General features: G+C 49.7%; 1 protein-coding gene across 3 annotated transcripts in view; it reads right to left on the bottom strand.

Annotated features, from left to right (window-relative positions):
• The window catches only part of NR6A1 (nuclear receptor subfamily 6 group A member 1), a 72307-nt gene that overhangs the window by 22313 nt on the left and 30325 nt on the right, over positions 1 to 19669 (bottom strand). Inside the window, exon 1 of one of the 3 annotated variants that reach the window (XM_088177624.1) lies at positions 2311 to 2409. The exons of the other annotated variants lie outside the window; for them this stretch is intronic. Coding sequence (XP_088033750.1) covers positions 2311 to 2338 — 28 coding nt within the window. The 5' untranslated portion in view covers positions 2339 to 2409. Of the gene's footprint in view, positions 1 to 2310; positions 2410 to 19669 lie in introns of those variants that run through there. 3 annotated transcript variants of the gene reach the window in all.

Raw genomic sequence — 19669 nt, 5'->3', positions numbered from 1 at the left:
TCAGCTGTGTGCTAGTTATTTGCTTCTTGATTAACTGACCCTATCGCAGCCCCCTGCAGCACCCTTTAACTGGGTTTAAATCTCAAGCTGCTAAATACCAGCTGTTTGGGGAGGGGGGCGGAGGGGGAGATCTCACACATGTGTTACTTAAATCCCAACCGCATCTCACTCTCCTCTCGCCTCTGGTGATGCCTCGAACACAAACAAACGCCTTGGGGTTTCTTTCCCCCTTTATTTTTCCTAACGATGTTTTTCATTGTCAATTTTTAGTTTCGAGAAAACCATCCTGTGAAACTCAAGCCCCAGAACTGGAGGAACTCTGCCCTCGCTGCGGAGCGCTGCATTGTCCAAACAAGCCCACCCCCAAATCAGGCGCCTTTGCTTCAGGGGCTTTTTTTTTTTTTTTTTTTTTAACTTATAATCGATGAACACAGGGATTAAATTTTCTGCTCGGGACGGCAGAGCCCGTGGCCGGGCGCACAAAGGGCCGGGGCGTCCCGCTCCTGCTCGCCATCGACCCCGCAGATGGGGGTCCCAGCCCCACGCTGGAGGCGGGCGAGCGCTCCGCGTCCTGCCTGGCCAGCCCGGCTCAAAGAGCAGATTGTGCTGCCCCGGATCAGGCCGGCCATGGGGAGAGCTGAATAGAATTAACCCTCTGTGAACTAAAACAAAAACATTTGTGTGCCCAGCTGGGAGAAAGGTTAATTTAAATGGACAAGCCTCCTGTAAGAAAAAAAAAAAAATAGAGGAGGGGAAAGAAAGAGGCAGCCTGCAACCTTATTCTCTGTACTGTAATAAGATGGTCTACTCATAGAATCTCATTTTTAAAAGCAGTACGTGAGTACTGGAAAGAGGAGAAATGCTGCACTAGAGGAATGGCCAGTGCATCTCACTCCTCTCTCCCTTTCCACTAATGAAATCCCAAACTCACGGTCTTATTCCACCCTGATTCTGTTTCTGCCCAAGCAGAGTTAAATAAAAAAAAAAAAAAACAAAAAAACCAAACAACCATTAAAAAACCCCCAGAAATCATCAGCTGCTCCTTTTCGGCTCGGTATAAATCAAGAGCGTGCAGCTGATGAAACCCATCACCCTTCCTCTCTGCCTGGGACACATCTCTATTTGCATATCAAAAACTCATCTGTGAAATGCAACTTCTCCCGGGCAGGGGAGCCCCGGCCCCACGGACCCCACGGACCCCCCGTGCCGGGGGCTGCCCGGGGACACGGGGCGCTGCGGGACCCTCGCCCCGCTCCATTGTGCGGGACGGGGAGAGGACGGATCCTTCACTCCGGCCAGTTGTTGCACAAAGAGTTCGGAACAAAAGCCCGCACACCAAAATGTGCCCGATGGCCGGGACCGCAGCTGGGGACAGGCACGAGGGGCTCGGCCGCGCTGCCCACGCTCACGGACCGACTCCGAGTTGAGTCGCTCTCGCAAGGCATCAACTTTCGCTGATCCAATTTTAGTAAAATAAAGCTCCGTGCGCGGTCCCGGCCCTCGCTCCGGCGCGGCCGCACGCTCTGAATTAACACTGGGTTAGACTGGTTTGGTTTTTTCAATTGATGCATTACAAAGCGGTAAGATGAAGACCTGACCTACCTGCCCTAAAACCTATTCTCTTGGCCCTGCTGAAGCTGTCTAGATGTGCAACCACTGAGAACGATGCTGAATTAAGAAAATCTCAAACTAACCCCACCCCCAGCAGTCCGGGCTGCGGGAGCAGGGCCTGGGCACAACTGAAACGGGGACTTCTCCAATGTGCGTTACCAAACACGCAATGTTCTCTCCTGAAATATTTCATCCTTACTCTGAAGGTGAGCTTTACCGCTGTCCTCAGGCACAGAGGGGAAAAAAGGCTGCAAATACCGGGGGGGACAGCGCCGGTCCCGGGAGGGCGGGCGGGCGCTACCGAGCGCCTCCGTGACCCCGATACTATCCATAATTAACGATACTAAAAAAAGCTCCTCCAGATGGTCGGAGGGATTAGGAAGTTTAAAATATAAACAAATTAAGCCACAAAACAAACTAATGCCCTTTTTTTTTTTTTTTTTTTTTTTTTTAATTGCATAATCCTGCTCTCAGCTCGGGGCTGCGCTGCCCGGCCCCCGAGCCCCGGGAGCCGTGAAAAGGCAAGAAAAGGGGAAAAAACCGCACGGCTCCTTCTGGCCGCGGTCCCGCACCCCGCGGTCCGAGCCCAGCACGCCGGGATGGGGCGGCCCCGGCCCGGTATCGGCGGGAGGGGGCGGCGGCCCCGGGCCCCCGCAGCCTCCGGCGGCACCGCCCGGACAAAGGCCCGGCCCCGCTCACCTTCCATGCAGGTCGAGTCCCGCTTCATCCCCGGCCGGCTCCTAGGGCCGCCTCATGGCGGCGGCGGGCGGGCAGCCCGGCTCGGCCATCGCCGCCGCCGCGGGCCGCCCTATGCTAACGACACTGTGATGTCAGCGCCGCCCCCGCCGCACCGGCCCGCGGGGGGGCCGGGCCCGGCACGGGCACTGAGCGAGCGACAGAGCGACAGACAGAGCGACAGATAGACAGAGCGACAGACAGAGCGACAGAGCGATAGAGCGACAGATAGAGCGACCGACAGACCCACAGACAGCGTGAGTCACTGGCTGAGACCGACGGACAGACTGACAGACCGAGAGCCTGAGCCACCGGCTGAGAATGACTGACAGACCGACTGACCAAGCGAACGACTGACAGACCAACTGCCTGACTGACAGACCGCCTGATCCCTGCCGTGAGCCATGGCCTGGGCAGTTGCCATGAGCCATCACCACCAACCAGTGGCCATTGGCCACCAGCCATCACCACTGGCCACCACTTTGCAAGTCCTTCCACCAGGGAAGTTGAGAGAGTTGCTCACTGTGGTGTGAAACAGGTACCACCAACACACACATCAACAAAATCCAAGGATCCCCAGTATGAAAATAAAAGTTGTGGCTGCCCCCTGGACGTGTTTAAGGTGAGGTTGAACAGGGCTTGGAGCCACCTGGTCCAGTGCAAGGTGTCACTGCTCACAGCAGGGTGTGGAACAAGATGAGCTTTAAGGTCATTTCCAACCCAAATCATTCTGAGATTTTATGACTCTATGAAAATTTTTTCTTTCAACTGATAACAAGTATTGGCCAAAATCTTATGCTCAGTTTTAATCACCCGTGAAAAGCAGTACAGACAAGGCAGCACCAGCCAATGGCACAGCTCACAATGCTCAGGCCAGAGCCCTTCCCATGCCCACACCTGGCAGAGCACTGTGAACATGGACTGGGAATTCAGGTGGTGGTCACAATGGGCCAGGGGACTGGAGCTCTCCTTGCAGGGGTCTGCACAAGTGAGATGCTGGAGCTAAAATGGAACACAATAAATCCATGACTGATTTAGCTGCCCACCTCAAAACAGGCACCACTGCCAGCACAGATCATGGTGAGCTCTTCATCAGACACAGCCATGTGTGTCTGCACCAGAAAATATTTTCATGAAGCTCTTCTTCCCCTTCATCCTCCCTCTGGGATGAACTCAGCCTGGGCTACAGTGCAGCTCATGTATCCTTAGTGCCCAATAAACTGTCCTGGTGCTCAGCTGTGTTTGACCAACCCAAACCAATCCTCACCACACCACACCACAGCATTTAAGGGAAGGCTCAAGAACATTTCTGCTGATGCCCAATCCAACCTGTCCTCCAGATGTCTGGATGTTGCAAAGCTGGCTCTGCTCAAAAGCCACAGTTTGCTTCTGTTCCTCATCCCGAGGACTGCAGCACCCAACAGCGCTCTGAGAAATGGCTGTCTTAGAATAAACAAGGCACAGAGGCAACAAAAGAGGTCATATTTCACTCCATCCCAAGCCTGAAATTTTATTGCTTTCTGGTGACATCCAGCAAATGCAAGTAACCTCGTGAGCAGGCAAAGCAGAGCTCAGTGGTGTCCCCCTGGCAGCCCAGGCCCCCTGCTCCAGCTGACCCTGCCTGGGAGGGGATCTGGCCACCAACCCCAACCCTTCCATGATTCTCTCTACTCATAATCCTGTTTTTAACCCAGCATTTCTGCACAGCAGGTGCACTTGCAGGAGCCAACTCTCGCAAGCCCACCCTGCACTGTTTTGCTGATGCAGTAAATCTGTGCAGTTCTGTGTCAGCCCGTGAGACCCTCGTGGGTCTGAGCTCTCCTTTTCACCAAAGCCAGGCTGGGTGAGGAGCCGGTGCCGCCCTCGCAGCGCACGGCCAAGGTAAGGCAGGCCTGGCTGCGCTATTGACACAGCTGTTTGCAATTGTGCTGCTCCCAGAGCTCCACATTCTTCATCCCATGCGAGCCCTTCGCTGGCTCCCGGCACCCCTCGGAGAAGTGTGACCAGAATGCAGAGTGCTTATTTTGTAAAGCCGCAGTGTGGTGTGGACACAGCAGGCTGAAACGAAGCAACTTAATCTCGAGATAACACAAAGTTGCTCCTACAACTGCTGTTCAGACCCAAAACATAGACACACCAAAAAAAAAAAAAACCCACCCAAAACAAACCCCCCTCCTAATTCTGAAACTACAATCACAGACAAAGCCTGGCTGGGGAAAATGATATTTGCCCAAACAACCCAAATCTTCCAAATTATTCAAAACTCACATGTCAGTTTCTCCATAACAGACCCTTAAGGGCAGAAAATAATTGCAGAGATCCAAAACTATTCTGTAAAATCACAGGCCAACTGGGAATGGGCAAAGGACAGGCAAAGAGACAGGAAAAATAAATTCTCTTGTCTGACCCAAAAAGCCATTCAGCAAGTCTGAGCAAAAGAAAAATAAAGTAGCAGGTTCTTATTTTGGCCTGTATCAGCCAATTCCCGCTGCAGACAGAAGAACCTGATGCTACTGTAACCAACATCTATGATTTTATACTGACACCAGTTCATAACAGTAAAAACCAAAAGCATTGCCAAAAAGTGGGCAAGTGGCACTGCTGCCTGCAAGGGATTTATTGTCCTGATGTTAAAGCCATAAGGGACAGGCACAGGAAGAAGAGGAGGGACTGCCTCTCTCCCCGGGTGCTCCCTGGTCATGTGCCATGAGATCACCATTCCAAAGAGAAGGAATTCTCAAAAGATGTGACTTTCTCAGAAATATGGAGACAAAGTGGTGTCATGAGCCAGTAGCAAAACGGGTTGAACAGGGCCAGGCACAGCTCTCCCAGGACACTCCCTGCCAATACCATCGCTTGCCACAAACAATCCCAAAAACTTAGCTGGAAACCCCAAATTTGGGCAGAGCAGGGCTGGCAGAGCTGCGTGGCCCCAGGACAGGGGCAGCCCTTCCTTGAGCTCCTGCTCTCCCACCCACGGCACAGTTTCATAATTCCCTGTGCTGCAGCGAGGCTTTGCCCATTTTCATGACAATCGGGGCTCTGTTGTGTCCCCGCAGTTTGAGCCATCAGCCCCTTTGTGGCAGGAACAAAGTCTGGGCTGGGGATAACAAAACCCAGCACATCTCGGCGACAAACCCGGGGCTGCCCCCACACCACTGAGCTGGCCACGGACCAAACGACAGCACCGAAGGGGATTTGATATCAAGCAACAAACAGATCCTAAGGAAACACCCGACTCCTGGCTTAGTTTTCATTTTACAACAATGGTGCTGCTGGCAGCAGCTCCGCTGTGCTGAGCCCGTGTGGGTCGGCAGGGCAGGAACTTGGAGAACGAGACCAGAACCAGTCTGGTTTGCAAATGTAGCTGAATAAATGATGAAAGTTCACATTAACACATCTCAACACCCTCGGTACTGTGGATGTTACTTCTTTGCAGGGAGAGAACTGGTTGGAGGTAAACACAGCATGTGCTTTCCCCAAAAGATCTATTCCACTCACTATGTATGCAGCTATTTCAGAGAAAAAAAATTAAAAATTAATATAAAATTGCATAGACGAGCTATGGAAGGAACTGCAAGGAATGATAATAAACATCCACCTAATGTCTGAGCTGTTCTGTGATAATGGTTTAACAACAGATTGGGTAATTCCTCTCCTGCCTGGTGTTAAACACACCAGGAGTGTGGTGCTAATAATTCTAGTGAAGGTGGTCACTCGGTGCACATAAAATTAAGCAATTTTCTCCTTACGAGTTTGTTAGGTCGTTGTGTAAATTGAATCCTTCTATCAATTTCTGGTTTTATCTGTTTATTTATATTTTTATTCGCCTGGCTACTGAATTTGCCATCACAGTCAAGCGAGTGGTTCCATGAAGCGTTTCATTGCAGCTCGCTTGGTGGGTGACAAACAGCAGAGAGAGCTCTGTGTAACAGAGGAAAAGGCAGGGGGGAGGTTAAGGGCTCCTCAGAGGTCGCCTTCAGAGGAAAAAAGGAAAACAAATGGGACTGTAGGCATGGGAAGTATATGGTTTTACTGCCTTAGTGGGAAAGTACAAGAAAGGGGAATTGCAAAGGGAGAAGCTTTACATTTCTATGAGGAGGCAATCGAGCTCCATTCCCTTCCTATGGGATGGCTCCATCCATTCTGAGAGTGCCTCTCCTGTAACTCCCAGTAACCAAATGAGGTCACACAGCATCGGGTCACACTGGACAACACGGGGAGTCTTTGGCCTGGGTCCCTGTCACCAGTGAGAGCCTCACAGAGCCCCGAGCACCGCATGGCTGGGGCAGCAGCGGGCCCAGGGCGAGGTCTGGCCCTTGCACCTCCTCCTGTTTGTCCCAGGGCTCCATACTCAGGCCCAGAGCCCGCAGCAGATGCAGCAGTGGGGCTCTGTCCTCCCTACGGAACCAGCGCACCCATCAGCCAGCAGGGACACAAAGGAGCCCAAATCTCTGCATCCAAACCTGGGCATGTTTAGCAGGATGCAGGAACGGGAGGCAGAGAGTATCTCCCAGATTTGAAGAGGTGGGAAAATTCGGTGCATTAAAATGATAAACTGAAAAGCCAAAATATTACTTTATGCCAGAGTTACACAAACTGCAATCACACAGCTATACCAGCCTGCTGCAGTTGCTGGTGTTTTTAATAATAGCAACAACAGACCAAGTTTGTTATTATAACTGTAGTTATCATAATTCTGAACAGTATTTCCAAGTTCCAGCTTGGTCGTGAGCAGCAATTTTTTTGAATGCTCAGGGAAAAACAAACAAACAGTGAGGACATTTCCTCAAATTTCAGTTCAGATGGCAAAACGAAAAAACTTCCTGAATTACAACTTCAGCCAACACGTTGCTGGGACTGCAGTGGCTTTGGAGTTTCTTTGGATAATTAGGTGTTGGGGAAAGTCCTGTTTGGGAACATCCCGGCTGCTCCATGCCTCTTACACACCAGTGGGACTCGGCAGAGGGACAGGGAGGTGGCACCGAGAGAGAGAGAGACCTGTGTGGGATGTGGCCGCGATGCCGAGCACAGCCGAGCATCCCCGGGCACAGAGAAACGCTTGGATTGCGTCGGGAGGGAGAAAACATCGATTTATCCGCACCCACGGGCTTTACAGGCGGTTTAACACGTGCTGAGCTGCAGGGCTCCTGTGGCTCGGGGGACTCGGGAGGGTCCCCGCGGGTCCGTGCGGCCGGAGCTGGACGGGAGAGGGCAGCACCCGACCGGGGACACGGCACGGCGGGGACGGGGCTGGGAATACCGGGAGAGGGGCTGGGAATACCGGGAGAGGGGCTGGGTACACACAGGGAGATTGGACACATCGGGAGAGAGGCTGGATACCCCGGGAACGGTTTTAATCTTCCTGCAATTAACTCTTCTGTCCGTAGGAGTAGCTATTTAAAATGCCCCTTTCCGCCCCCAGTCATCTTTTAAGTATTCAATTTAACTTGCTGAAGTCTGTAATCCTATTTTCCTTTTTTATAAGAAAAGGAAAAGCTGACCTGAAATTTTCTTCCAAAATTTATCAAAACGGGAACAAATTTATGGAGGAACTATGTGGTATACCCTGACAAATCCTCAGACTTCCCCTTTGTACCCAAGTAACCAGCCAAGAACACATCCATGCAGAAAACAGCATATTCCACTGAAAAAAAAAAATCACCTGAACTCCCAGCTTCTGTTAGAACCTCATGACAACAGCTCAGCTTGGAGACTGAGTGATTTACCATCTAGAACCATCTACAAACAACAATTCTTAAGATTAATTCAAGCTAAACCAAATTGTGAAATGTCAAAATCTATGGAAAATAGAAAGGCAGGGGCAACTGAGGACAACAGCACAAGAGAAATCCCCATACTCAAAAAATCCTTTTGTAAATTCAGCTTCCTTTCTAGAGGGCCTCAAAGCAGCAAGGAAAGGCAACCAGCATGGGAGAGTGGCACAGTGACACACCTGGCCCTGTTTTGGGGGTGATAAGGGCCCATAATTTGTCATGAGCTCTGCATCCTCTTCCACTGTCCAGCCATAACTTGAAGTGCTCAGCTCAAAGCTGCAGAGGGGGCTTCTCTAGAAAAATTTCATCATTTTAAGTTGCTGCTGCTGCAAATGTGACGAAAATGTCCCCATGAGCTACACAGGTTGTCCTGGCTGCAAGGGCAAATCTTTGTGTGTACAGCAGGTTTTTGTGTGATTTCAGCACAACACTGCAGAGCAGAATGGTGCTGGGGAAGTTCTTTGCATCCTGCTCAGTCCTTTGGAGCAGCCTGGAAATATGGGGCATTTCTGCACTGCTCCCCCCTCCTACTAGTATTGGTTCCAATTCTGAATGGGGCAAGAGCTGAATCCTGAACAAATGCACGTTCCCTCCCTGCCTTCCTCCTGCTAAACCTGATCCTCATCCTTTCCTTCTGATAAACGGGATGATTTATACATCACCTGTACCAGCAGCTCCCAGGCCCAGATACCACCCACCCCAGTTAGCACGAGGTTCCAAATTAAGATGTACGTGACTGCAAAGAGCCAATTTTATTAGACAAACACTAGGGGAAAAAAAAATCTTCCATCCTCCTCTCATTTCTGAAGCCACACAGGGCAAAGTATTCCCATGCCTATTCCTGACAGGGAGAGAGGCTGCCCCAGCACAGGGGCTGCTGCTTTGGGTATAAAGACTGAATCGAACATGCAGTATTTAAGACAATTAGGTTTTCAAAGAAACTACACTAAACATTTCTTTCATGTGTAATCAAATTATGTTAAAGCAAACCTCATAATTTAAACCATTCCATTGGTCAGCTCCTATTTGTTTTCCCTGCACCCTCATTTTTGCTCCAGATCTGTCACATTACATTAACACCTTTCCTACTCACTGCCTACAGAAATAACAGCCTTCGACATGCCTGCACAATCCATTTGTCCTGCTCTAATTACTTTTTGACATAGCCTCTTCTGCTGTTATCTTGCCTTTTCTGACCTCTGTCTGTATTAAAGCCATTTAAAACAATCTTTACACTCGGTATCTATTGTGATGTGTCTTATATGATACTGCTGGAGGATCAGGCAGCGACATTTTGTAAATCAAATATTTAAATCTATGGTAATATGATAATGTACTTGAGGAAAGCTACTGCACAGTGGTAACAGCTACAACTGGCTGCTCACAACATGAGCCCCCAGGACTGCAGCACATTTTCAGGATGAAATTTCTATAGTCATAAAACCATTCTACATAAGGAAGCTGCTCAAAGACAAACAGAGTTTTCTGTGTACTAAGGAATTTCCCTTAATTTCACAAACGGGGAGGAAAGCAGGAGAAACAGAAAAGTGGTCACCCTGCACAAGAGAACCCAAACAATCTCCAGACAAATTGAGCAGACAGGAAGAGGATCAGGCAGGGTGCACCAACAATGCAACCCATGACAAATCACACTCTTCTTCAAGCCCCGAGAAGAAACCATGAGTCTCTAATCCCAATATTCCTCTGTTTTCATCAAGCCCATTCAGAAACTGTGCCCTCATTTTCTTTTGTGGTGATTCACAGAAGATGAGCCTCTAATTACCAGCTACTTCCCCAGCTGAAGCAGCAGAGGATCTGCTCTGTGCCAAGTGTCTGCTTTGGAGTCAAGAACTTTTCCACATGGTGTAACTAATTTTTTGGAAATCAAGTTGATCCCAACGTATGTATGTCTCACAATACAGTCTAACTACATCTCTACAAGCTATTTTGCACATGATCCAGCCTCATGCTCACTTAATTGGTATCTAGCAATATTTTAATCACATTTCAAGAGATTCCTCAAATCTGCATTTGCTCTGGTGTATTTACAGGGTAATTATCCAGCTCACATCAAGTCTGGCCTTCTAGATCCAACCAGTGCAGACACAGGCACAGCTCTGCTGGGAAAGCACAGCTCCACATTTTGTCTTCCAGATGACAGCACTATAAAACCAACGGGGGACAAAACCAGAGTCAATTAAAATACATTAAATGCAATGCGACAATTCTACGATTTGTCATAGAGATTTTATTCCTTTGAATTCCTCTGACTGTGTCCTCAGGACATTAAATCCCATGAATGCTGTGGAAAGCTCTTCCCACAACACTTCCCTATGCTCATTTTTATTTTCCCCTTTCTCTTTCCTGTCAGCAGCCCTGACCACAAACCTCGGCCTCATTAAGGCATGAGAGCAGAGAAGGGGCCCATGGCTGCACGACCAGAGCAGTGTGCTGGAAAAGCAGGAGTGTGAGATGATGCTGTGCTGGAGAACACCGATGGAAAGGTTTTTCAGTGAAGGTTTCCAACAGCAGGAGCGGGTCACGCCCACAGGAATTGCTGAAACAGTGAGGATTTAGGGGACCAAAAGAAACAGACACCAGACTTGGAACCAAGGCCACAGAGATTCCCAAATTCCATGTGAGTGAAGAGGCTCCGAGCTCCTCTGCACAGGGGCACAGAGCAGCATCTCTTCCCAGCCAGCCCTGGTGGAAGTCAGGGCCTGAATTCCTTGTGCAGGAACCTCGTGCTCGTGTTAGGACCGTGATTAGTCCTTAACAGACGCCTCTAAATTGCCTGCCCGAGGAATCCACCTCTCCCCGTGACTGCCCCCGAATTAGGGGGGTTGATTTCCCCTCATTAAGCCTGTCCTGAGCTGCTCTCTGCGGGAACCACAGCTCCCAGTGCAGCTCCAGAGAAACACTGGAACTCCAGGAAGCCCCAGGGCTGCCCTGCTTTTCCTGGCTTTGGGAATGCGAAAATGGCAGATTAACAAACCAAACCAAACCAGGACAGACAGACACAGACAGACAGACAGACAGAGCTGGCCTGCTCTCTGCAGCCTCTCTGGCCATAAATCCTCCCCAGCACAGCGGGTTTAGCCAGAGGGATCCTCCACAACGCGAGGTGCCGCAAGAAATGTGAGAGGGTTTGAGAGCAAACATGCAAGATTCGGATTTGAAATTAAAATGATCTGCCCCAACAACAGCGCCTGGATTTCTGCATTGAATTTTTGACATTCCAATGGCATGATATGTTCGTGTTGCTCACCCAAGATAATCCCACGCGGTTTTTTAGAAGTTAAAAATTAAAATCTGTATTAGGGTTTTTATCATACATCTTGAAAAGAAGGCAAATAGAAAACTCCCAGTGCTCACCACCAGGCATCTTATCAGCAAAACTATGGGGCTCTTTGTGCTGTGTTGTGATGACTCTGCAGCATACTCCTGAAAACAGCCCCTGCTACTCACAGGATACACCCTGGATGCTCAGATCCACGGATCTCACCGTGAGGTGCCACATCGTGTGTCAGAACAGCCCAAATCTGAGCGAGTTCCTACCCCAAATTTAGCAAACTGCACTTGCACTTCGTCTACAGGATTAAATGTAAGATGTTAGATAAGGGCCACACCGGGGTTATACACACTCAGTATTTGGTTAAATCAGGAATTAGACTTACGAGTTCTAGAGACATGAATGTCACTTAACAGAACAGAACATAAATACCCACAGGGCAGCGACCCTCTTCTTTAAAGCAGAAGACATCCAGCTTTTCCTGTGTGAGTCTTGCCAAAGACTAATTACATTATTGCTTGTTATTTATAACTAAACATAAACATTTTCCTCATGGCCTGAGACAGCAATCACAGAGGAACCATACACCCTCACCTCAGTACACGCTAGGATAGGATATAAAGCACTCTGATCTAGTCTCATCCACCCACTAAATTGCTCCAAAGTTTGCTTGCACATATTCTCTGCAGGTCCAGGGAGAAGCTGCTTTCTGCACTGGCAATGCAGCGAGCAGGGTGACAGTCTAACATGGTGTCCTGCTGAGATCCAAGAATAGCAATGCCTTAAAAGGCAGCGATGTTGAGATCACAAGGAAAAGAGAATTAGGGCACAGCTGTGGAGTTCTGTAGGCTAAAACATAGACTCAATATGTCAGAGAAAATTAAATCACAGAGCTACATGTAATTTCTAGTCTCATTTGGAACTTTGCTGTAGCTGTGCAGAATTTGTGCTCGGGTCATACATGTGAGTCTCTGTGTTTCTGCACACTGAAATAAAGCATGAAATTATTTTAAAGAGGAAAAACAAAGGAGTTGTATGCTGCAGTAACACACACAGCTATGTTTGGAAGGACGTGTACATGCTACTGCAGCTCACACACAGTTCTGTGGGCAGCTCTGGAGGGCAGACAGCAAAGCCCCAGACCAGCCTGTGACACAGCCTCACCTGCAGCACAAAACACAGACAAACTGATCTGACAGATCTGAAAAATTCCTGTTTTCCTGCAGTTGTCAGACAAGTGAAAAGGGCTCCTCCTCAGAATCGAAGGTACTTGAAGTGATACCAAACTTTAGCATAGGCTCTTCCCCTTGAAGAAGTGAGGTTACATTTTTCAGAACAGTATGTAGATACAAATTTTCCAGTATTTCTTTATCCTTGAAGATAAAGCTAGCTTCTCCTCTGAAAGCATTCAATATCCCACAGAACACTGTCCATTATCCTCTGCCAATATCTACGATTGCAATCTGTGTCCAACTAATGAATCTTTGGGATGTCAGGGTCGTGCCTGTCAGTGCAAGAGCTCTGCCTCGAGCCGGGAGCTTGGTGCCTTCCCCGTGTCTTGTCCCCAGCTCCAGACCAGCCTCTGGAAGGCACTGCAGCACAGAGGAGTCTGATGGTAAAAGCTGTGGATTCCATGGGAGGCCCTGCATGAAAAGCTGACCTTCAGGCAGAGCAGGAGGGTCTGAGCAGAGCCTCACCTGCACAAGAGACCAGGTTTGACCTGACCAGCAGACCAAAATTATCTCTTTAAAAGGCTCCGAAGGCCAGGGACAGATAAGAGAGAAGATGGAGGAGATAAAGCAGCTGGCAACAAGGGAGCAAGACTGATTGGGATGAGGTGTGGATGGCCAGGCTTTCCTAAACCCCTGGTACTTGAGCAGTACTGTGGTACAGAACAGCAAGAAAACAGAGGTTGGAAACTGCACGTAATTACAACTGTGTTTAGCTAAGTGCATTTCCTGTGGAGCTCACAGAGCACTGCTGCACTCGAAGCTGGTGTGTTGGTATCAGCCACCCTTTGTCCTTAAAGAGGTAAATTATACCTCTGATTTGTATATAAAGTTCAATAGCTGCTAACGGTTGTGCCTGAGCTGCAGACAGAGCTGTGGACTGACATCTCCAGGAGTCAATTCCTATGAAGGGATAGTACACTAAGAGATTTTACAAAAGGGGACAGTTCAGCGGACAACAGACAAGGAGAAGTGAGAGCAAGCCAGGGAGGGATGTGCAGGGGCAGCTCAGTGAGGGTCTGGCCGGGGGACCAGGCAGGGTGGGATGGGGCCTGTTGACCCCTTGGCCGTGTCTGGTGAGTGGCATCCCTGCCCCCAGCAATGGGGCTGGATTCATGACCATTGAGGTCCATTCCAACCCAAGCTGTTCCACGATTCTCTGACCCAGCCCCTGCTGGAGCTCCAGAGCTGCGTGCACGTGGCACTGCTCAGGAGAAGGAGGAATGCCTGGGCATCCCATGGGGAAGGAGAGAACGCAGGAGGGATGTGTGAACTCAGCCCGCAGTGATGGAGGAGAGCCCGAAGGGTTAACGGGGCAGCTGCCGAGCACAGGCGCTGCACGCAGGGCCACACGTGCACGCCGCGATCTAACTAACAGAGAAAATGCCAAACGCTGCAGATGAACTGCCCTTCCCGAGCACAACTGTGTACTGCCTACTGTAAGCACAGCCCGCTTCATACATATGCAATGTTCTTCACCAACACCGCACGCGGTGCGGGAAACAATCCCATAAAAGAGGATGCAAAAGGAGGTCACGAATTCTCCTGGAATATCTTTGGGAGCAGGCGAAGGGAGCCCCGCACGCCATCCCTGTCCATCCCATTATCCCATCCCTTCCCATCCCATCCCATTATCCCATCCCATCCCATTATCCCATCTCATCCCAGCCCAGCCGCTGCCAGTGCCGCTCGCCCTGACCCAGTTTCCCGCAGCATTTCTGCATAGCGACAGAGGTCCGAGCAGGACAAGTGGCACCTCCCAGCCCACGGGATTCTCTGTTCCCTACTGCTCCGGCTGGATGTGCCCAGCCTTTACACGCAGGCACACACAGGCACGGCATTGCACACAAATGTGAGCAAACACAGGAAAAGCAGGAATTAGAACAACAACAAAAATCCTGTTCTCGTCCTCAGGATATTCCTCGGAAGTAGATACAGGGTTTTGAGAGTTGCTACATGAATACCCACCCCATGGATCCCCACTGGGAGAAGCCTGGCAGTTCCAGTCTGGCCAAAGCTCTTTTTGCTCGTTTCTGGCTGCTCTGAGCATTCCTGTTGCCCTGAACCATTCCTGCCCTTTCACTTCCACCAAAAGGAATCCTATTTATTGAGCCACCCAGAAGATTACAATTCCTTCATTATCTCCAGCCAAAGCTGTGAGGAAATGCATTTTCCCACCCCAAGCCCCACACACCTCATGTACTGTCCTATTTCCTACTCCCTCAGTCCCTATGGAATTACAGTGTATTGACTGCAGATATACTGGCAGTTCTGATGTCATCTCCAAGGTTTTTATTTTTAAGGTTTTTTTTTTTCCCTAGGTGAAGCATCTATATTTCCTCTGTTCTGAAATTTTGTGCTGAAACTATAACAAGCCAAAAATCTCTTCAATGGGAAATTTCACAAACGGAGGATTATGACTTCAGCTCCAGAATAAGCAGCAGGAGCAGATGGAACTCTTCAGAAACAATGATTCCATTTTCATGCAAATTTCCTTAGTAGTTAAAAAAAGACGACGAAGAAAAAAACCACCAAGATATCAGAATGGTCTCTAAATGGAAGATTTTTGAATGATGCTAAAAGCAAAGGGCTGGTAGCTCTCCAGAGTCCCAAGCATTTTAGCGGCAGCCAGGGTGAAAAAAAAAAAACCCATGACAAACTAAACCCAGACTCCGTCTCCACTCAGAGTCAGGATAAGGGAAAGGGAAAATGGAGTGCATGTGTATTTTAGTTTTTATGATTTTCAACATCCTCGGCTTTGTGCTAATGCACACTTCAGAGCTAATTCTTATGCTCTTTAGGAGCACAGGCTTCATTCATGAAGCAGCATGACAAAAATTCTTTATCCACTTGATGACTACAGAAGGTGACAGGCACCGAAGCAGCAGGCAGCCACGGGGACCCTGTCAGAGTGCTAACCTGCAGCGCTCCTCCTCGGAGGACAGCGCTCCCTGATTGCAGCAACACAGGCATGCATATTTCATAGCCCCACTGTGGAAACGGAGCCAATCCTTTTGTTATTAATACTGGCAGCATACCCTAAAAAACAAATAATGCACAGAGTTAGCAGACCCTGTTTCTGGCTCTTTTACGTACTTCTTACTCGGTTTTGGTCTTGTGCCTTGATTTCCCTCTTGTGTTTACTCCCCCAAGTGAGAGAATTCGAGCTGCTCCCTCACTCTCAGCGTGGTGAGGGCAACTGGCTTTGCATAACAGAGCGTGGCTGTGCCACACTGCAGAACCAACCACTGTCCTGTGCTGCACACAGAACACACTCACGGCAGTAAATGGAATACTTCGGAAGGCCCAGGGAATTGCACTTTTACAGGAAACGATACGCACAGGGGAGCAGGAATGCAACAACCCAGAGCTGTTTGTCAGGGCCTCTCCCTGCACAGGGACCAGGGAATGTGCAGCCAGGTCTGTCCTGAGCAGAGCTGCAGCCCCAGGATGGCTCCTTCAGACCAGCTCCTCCAAATCCAGGTCTCTCCTGCCACAGCTGCTCCCTGATGCTGCTCCTGATGTTTTGCAGTGAGGCTTCATAAGTGTCTATCAATTCTATCAAACAATTTCTATCTCACTCAGTTCCACATTGATTTTTATATTAATTTTATCCTTCCTTTTTCATGTAGAAGGGATACAAATTTGGCCTCAAATAAGGCTGCCAAGAGTAAAGGCCTCTGAGCCATGTGTTCAATACCAAGAATACTTCTATTTAATCCCATTCTACCTACACTTATCCCTTTCATCATGTCACTGGCCAAATCTTTTCACTTTGAATTTGCTCTCAAGCTGAATCTCCTTCCTTCCCCATCAAGTTAGATGGATTTAAGCAATGACAGCTACCAAAAGGACAGAGCAGATACAAAATAACTCCAAAAATGGGCTCAACAAGGTTTATTTTCAATCTCTTCCCTTGCTTACTTCTTAGCAGAAGGATGTGAAGAAACAATTTCCTCACTTAATCCCTCCTTGACCCAAATTAACTTTTTCCAAACTATTTTCTTAAATAATTTCTTTACAGTTGTGCCTGAATGAACTTGACAATAGGCACATCTCAGTCTCCCAAGGGAAGGAAGAGAACAGCAATGGGGAAGGATAAGAAGATAACTTAGCTGGTCTGAGCAGCACAGTGCTGCACATTGGGGTGGTGGAAGAGAGGAGGTTCAGATTAACACTCTGGGTTTCTCTTTATTTCTCAATAAAGATGACACAGTAGGGGAAAAAAAAGACATGTATCCTTTAAGCCTCCACTTCTTCACTTGCTGGTCTTTGTGGTATAAAGAGAAATGAGACCCATCTGCCCCGGGTCTCGCCTGTCTGGATCAGCACATTGGATCTGACCAAAACTCATGGGAAGTCTTCCTTCCTCCTTCCCCTGTCTTGTCAGAGCCTTTCTCCAGGATGGGAACTGCCAGAAAGACTCGAGGATAATTGAGGGAAGCACAAGGGAGTACCGGCATTGCCTCTCCTTTAGATGCCCCAACAGATCTCCATCGCTTTTTCATTTTGACTTGGCTAAATTCTAAGTGGCAAAATGTAACACAGAATTGATGACAGTACAGTAAAATAGCTGAAAGGCCGAAAACTGGGTCAACCCCCACCTCCTGCCCCCAGCCCCATCACCACTGACAGGGTCCTGCAGGGCCCAGCTCCAGCTTGGAGGAACAGCCACGGCACAACGGCCTCGGCTGCAGTGCCCTTGCCTGGGGAACTTGTTCTCCACGGCTGCTCCAGCAGTTCACTTCCCAATGGGAAATGATGTTTTCCATAGATTTAGTGAAACACGGTTCTAATTTAGTAATGGCGATGTTCATCCTACTGAGCAGGACCGAGTGTTTTGAGAATGAGAGCAAAATAATTAGGACGAGCCTCAAAATATTCAAGTGACTCAAACATTTGAAGATCACCTCTGATGTGGGGACAGAAGGAGGCACCTGGAGATTGGCATGTGGCTGTGCCTATACACTGTGCCAAAACCCTGTTCCCTTTTCCAGACCCTAACATTTCATATTTGAGGACTTCTATAGTATTTCTGCTAATCTTAAAATGGGTTCCATAGCTGCACAGATACCTTGTAAAGCCCATATCACCCTCAAAAACACTTAGAGATTCATTTTTATTTTTCATTAATAGGATCAAAGATACCATTTGTTTTTCAGTCAGAAGCCCACTCTCACCCCAGCAAGCACCAGAATACATATTTTAACAACGGCATCAACTGTGTATCAGGAGTATAACTAAACTACTCAAGAAATGAAAGACAGTCCTCGAGGAGGCAGATAGGAAGCTGTCTGGGAACTGGAGAAGTTACTACAACGGTGATTGTGGGCAGAATGGACAGCAGATACGACTTATCTCCTTCACACTCATGACAGGGAGGTGGGAACCTCTTCATCCACATCAATAGCAGCTGTGTGACAGTGATATGAGCCTGGGTCACCATTAAAGCAGCATGTCAAGCTTTTTTTTTTTTTCTTTTTCTTTCCAAATTGCTTCCTTTTGGATGAGTTCCATGTAACTGTCATTTGTTTCCTCATTTCGTTTTCATTTTCCATTTATGCATTCATCCAGCCCTTGAGGGGGAATGCTACAGAAATCCGTGTCAAGAATGCCCACAAGGGCCTTCTGACCCACCCCTCCATGTCCCTGCTAACGACATCATGAGCTGAAAAACTCTGACTTGACTCCAGCAAAGGGCAGGAACTGCATTGCCACTGCGGCTCCCTCCCTTCACCCATCACCTGCAGCTGCCCGGGTGAATGTGCCCTGTCCCAGGGTGCTGGGGCTAAAGCACAGGAATCCAGAACCAGCAGTGGTTGCTGCAGTCGTTATTTAAAGCATTTTAACAGCAGCAAAGCACAGAGAGAGAACAGCCATGCAGTGCTCGAGAATGAGAACCTGTCCCGCGGTACAGGATCGTGGGTCAGAAGGGAGCAAGGAGTCACGCAGTACAAACTCCCCTCCAAGGAGGGTGCCCAGGGCTTTGGTCTCCCCCTCTCAAAATGTACTCAGAAAAGAATAAAAGGTCGGTAACTGAAAAAAGCGGAGAAAAAAAGACGAAGAAACCTGGAAGAGAAGAGAAAACGCAACACGGACATTGACTTCTCCCCAGTGCTCAGCCCTGGGTTGCCTGTGAAAACACTTGACAGAAACAAAGTTACTGCAATTCCAGAGACACCCTAGTGTCTTGTTTCCCTGTTGTAGCACAGGGAAAGGATGCAGACGGGTTGTGGGAGCAGCTTTGAGGTCTGTCAGTTTGAAACCACTGAAACTAGCAAGGCAGTGCAGTTCATTCATCATCAGGTGGTACCGAGAACGTGCTTTGAAGTGTTTTATTCTGTCCTGCCATACAAACGGCCACGGTTGTTGTCACTGCGCTAAGGAATGGAAAGGAAACAAACACAAGTGGGAAATCTCCTCGATGCTCCGTGTGGCTCAGGGCAATGTGATTTGGAGAGGGCTGTCCTGCGGCTCCAGAGGGGACAATCCCGAGCTTTTCCAGGAGCCCGCAGCGCTCGTTAAAGGCGCTGGAGCCGCTCTCCGACACCTTTGAGGTGCCTCTAAGCGCGAACACGAAGTGGCCTCGCGCTATTGCCCGGCTCAGCCCGTGCTGCCGGCGGGGCCGCGCCGTGACCCAGTTTCCCAGTGGCCCAGAACGCCCGGGGATAACCCGGGCGGGGAACTCGGGGGCCGGCGGACCAGGCCCGGCCACCGCCCGCCGGGGCCGGGTGACAGCCCCGCGGCGGAGGCGGCGGCGGCGGGCGGGGCTCGGGCCGGGCCCCGCGGTGCTGCCGGGGGCGCTCGGGGGGCGGCGGGCGCGGGGCAGGTGCGGGCCGGGCCCGCCCGGCACCCAAACAACCCCGGCCTGCGCCCGCCGGCGGGGGCGGGACGGACCCTCCGGGCCGCGGGCGCGGCCCAATCAGCGGCCGGCCCCGCGCCGCCGCAGCCAATGGGAGAGGCGGCGGCGCGCACGTGACGGCGCGCGCGGCCGCCCGTCAGCGGGCGCTATATAGCGGGGCGGG

This window comes from Sturnus vulgaris, chromosome 22 (assembly GCF_052056855.1).
Source record: "Sturnus vulgaris isolate bStuVul1 chromosome 22, bStuVul1.hap1, whole genome shotgun sequence".
Taxonomy (NCBI): domain Eukaryota; kingdom Metazoa; phylum Chordata; class Aves; order Passeriformes; family Sturnidae; genus Sturnus; species Sturnus vulgaris.
Note: the sequence above shows the minus strand (reverse complement) of the source record. Positions and strands in the feature narration are given on the sequence as shown.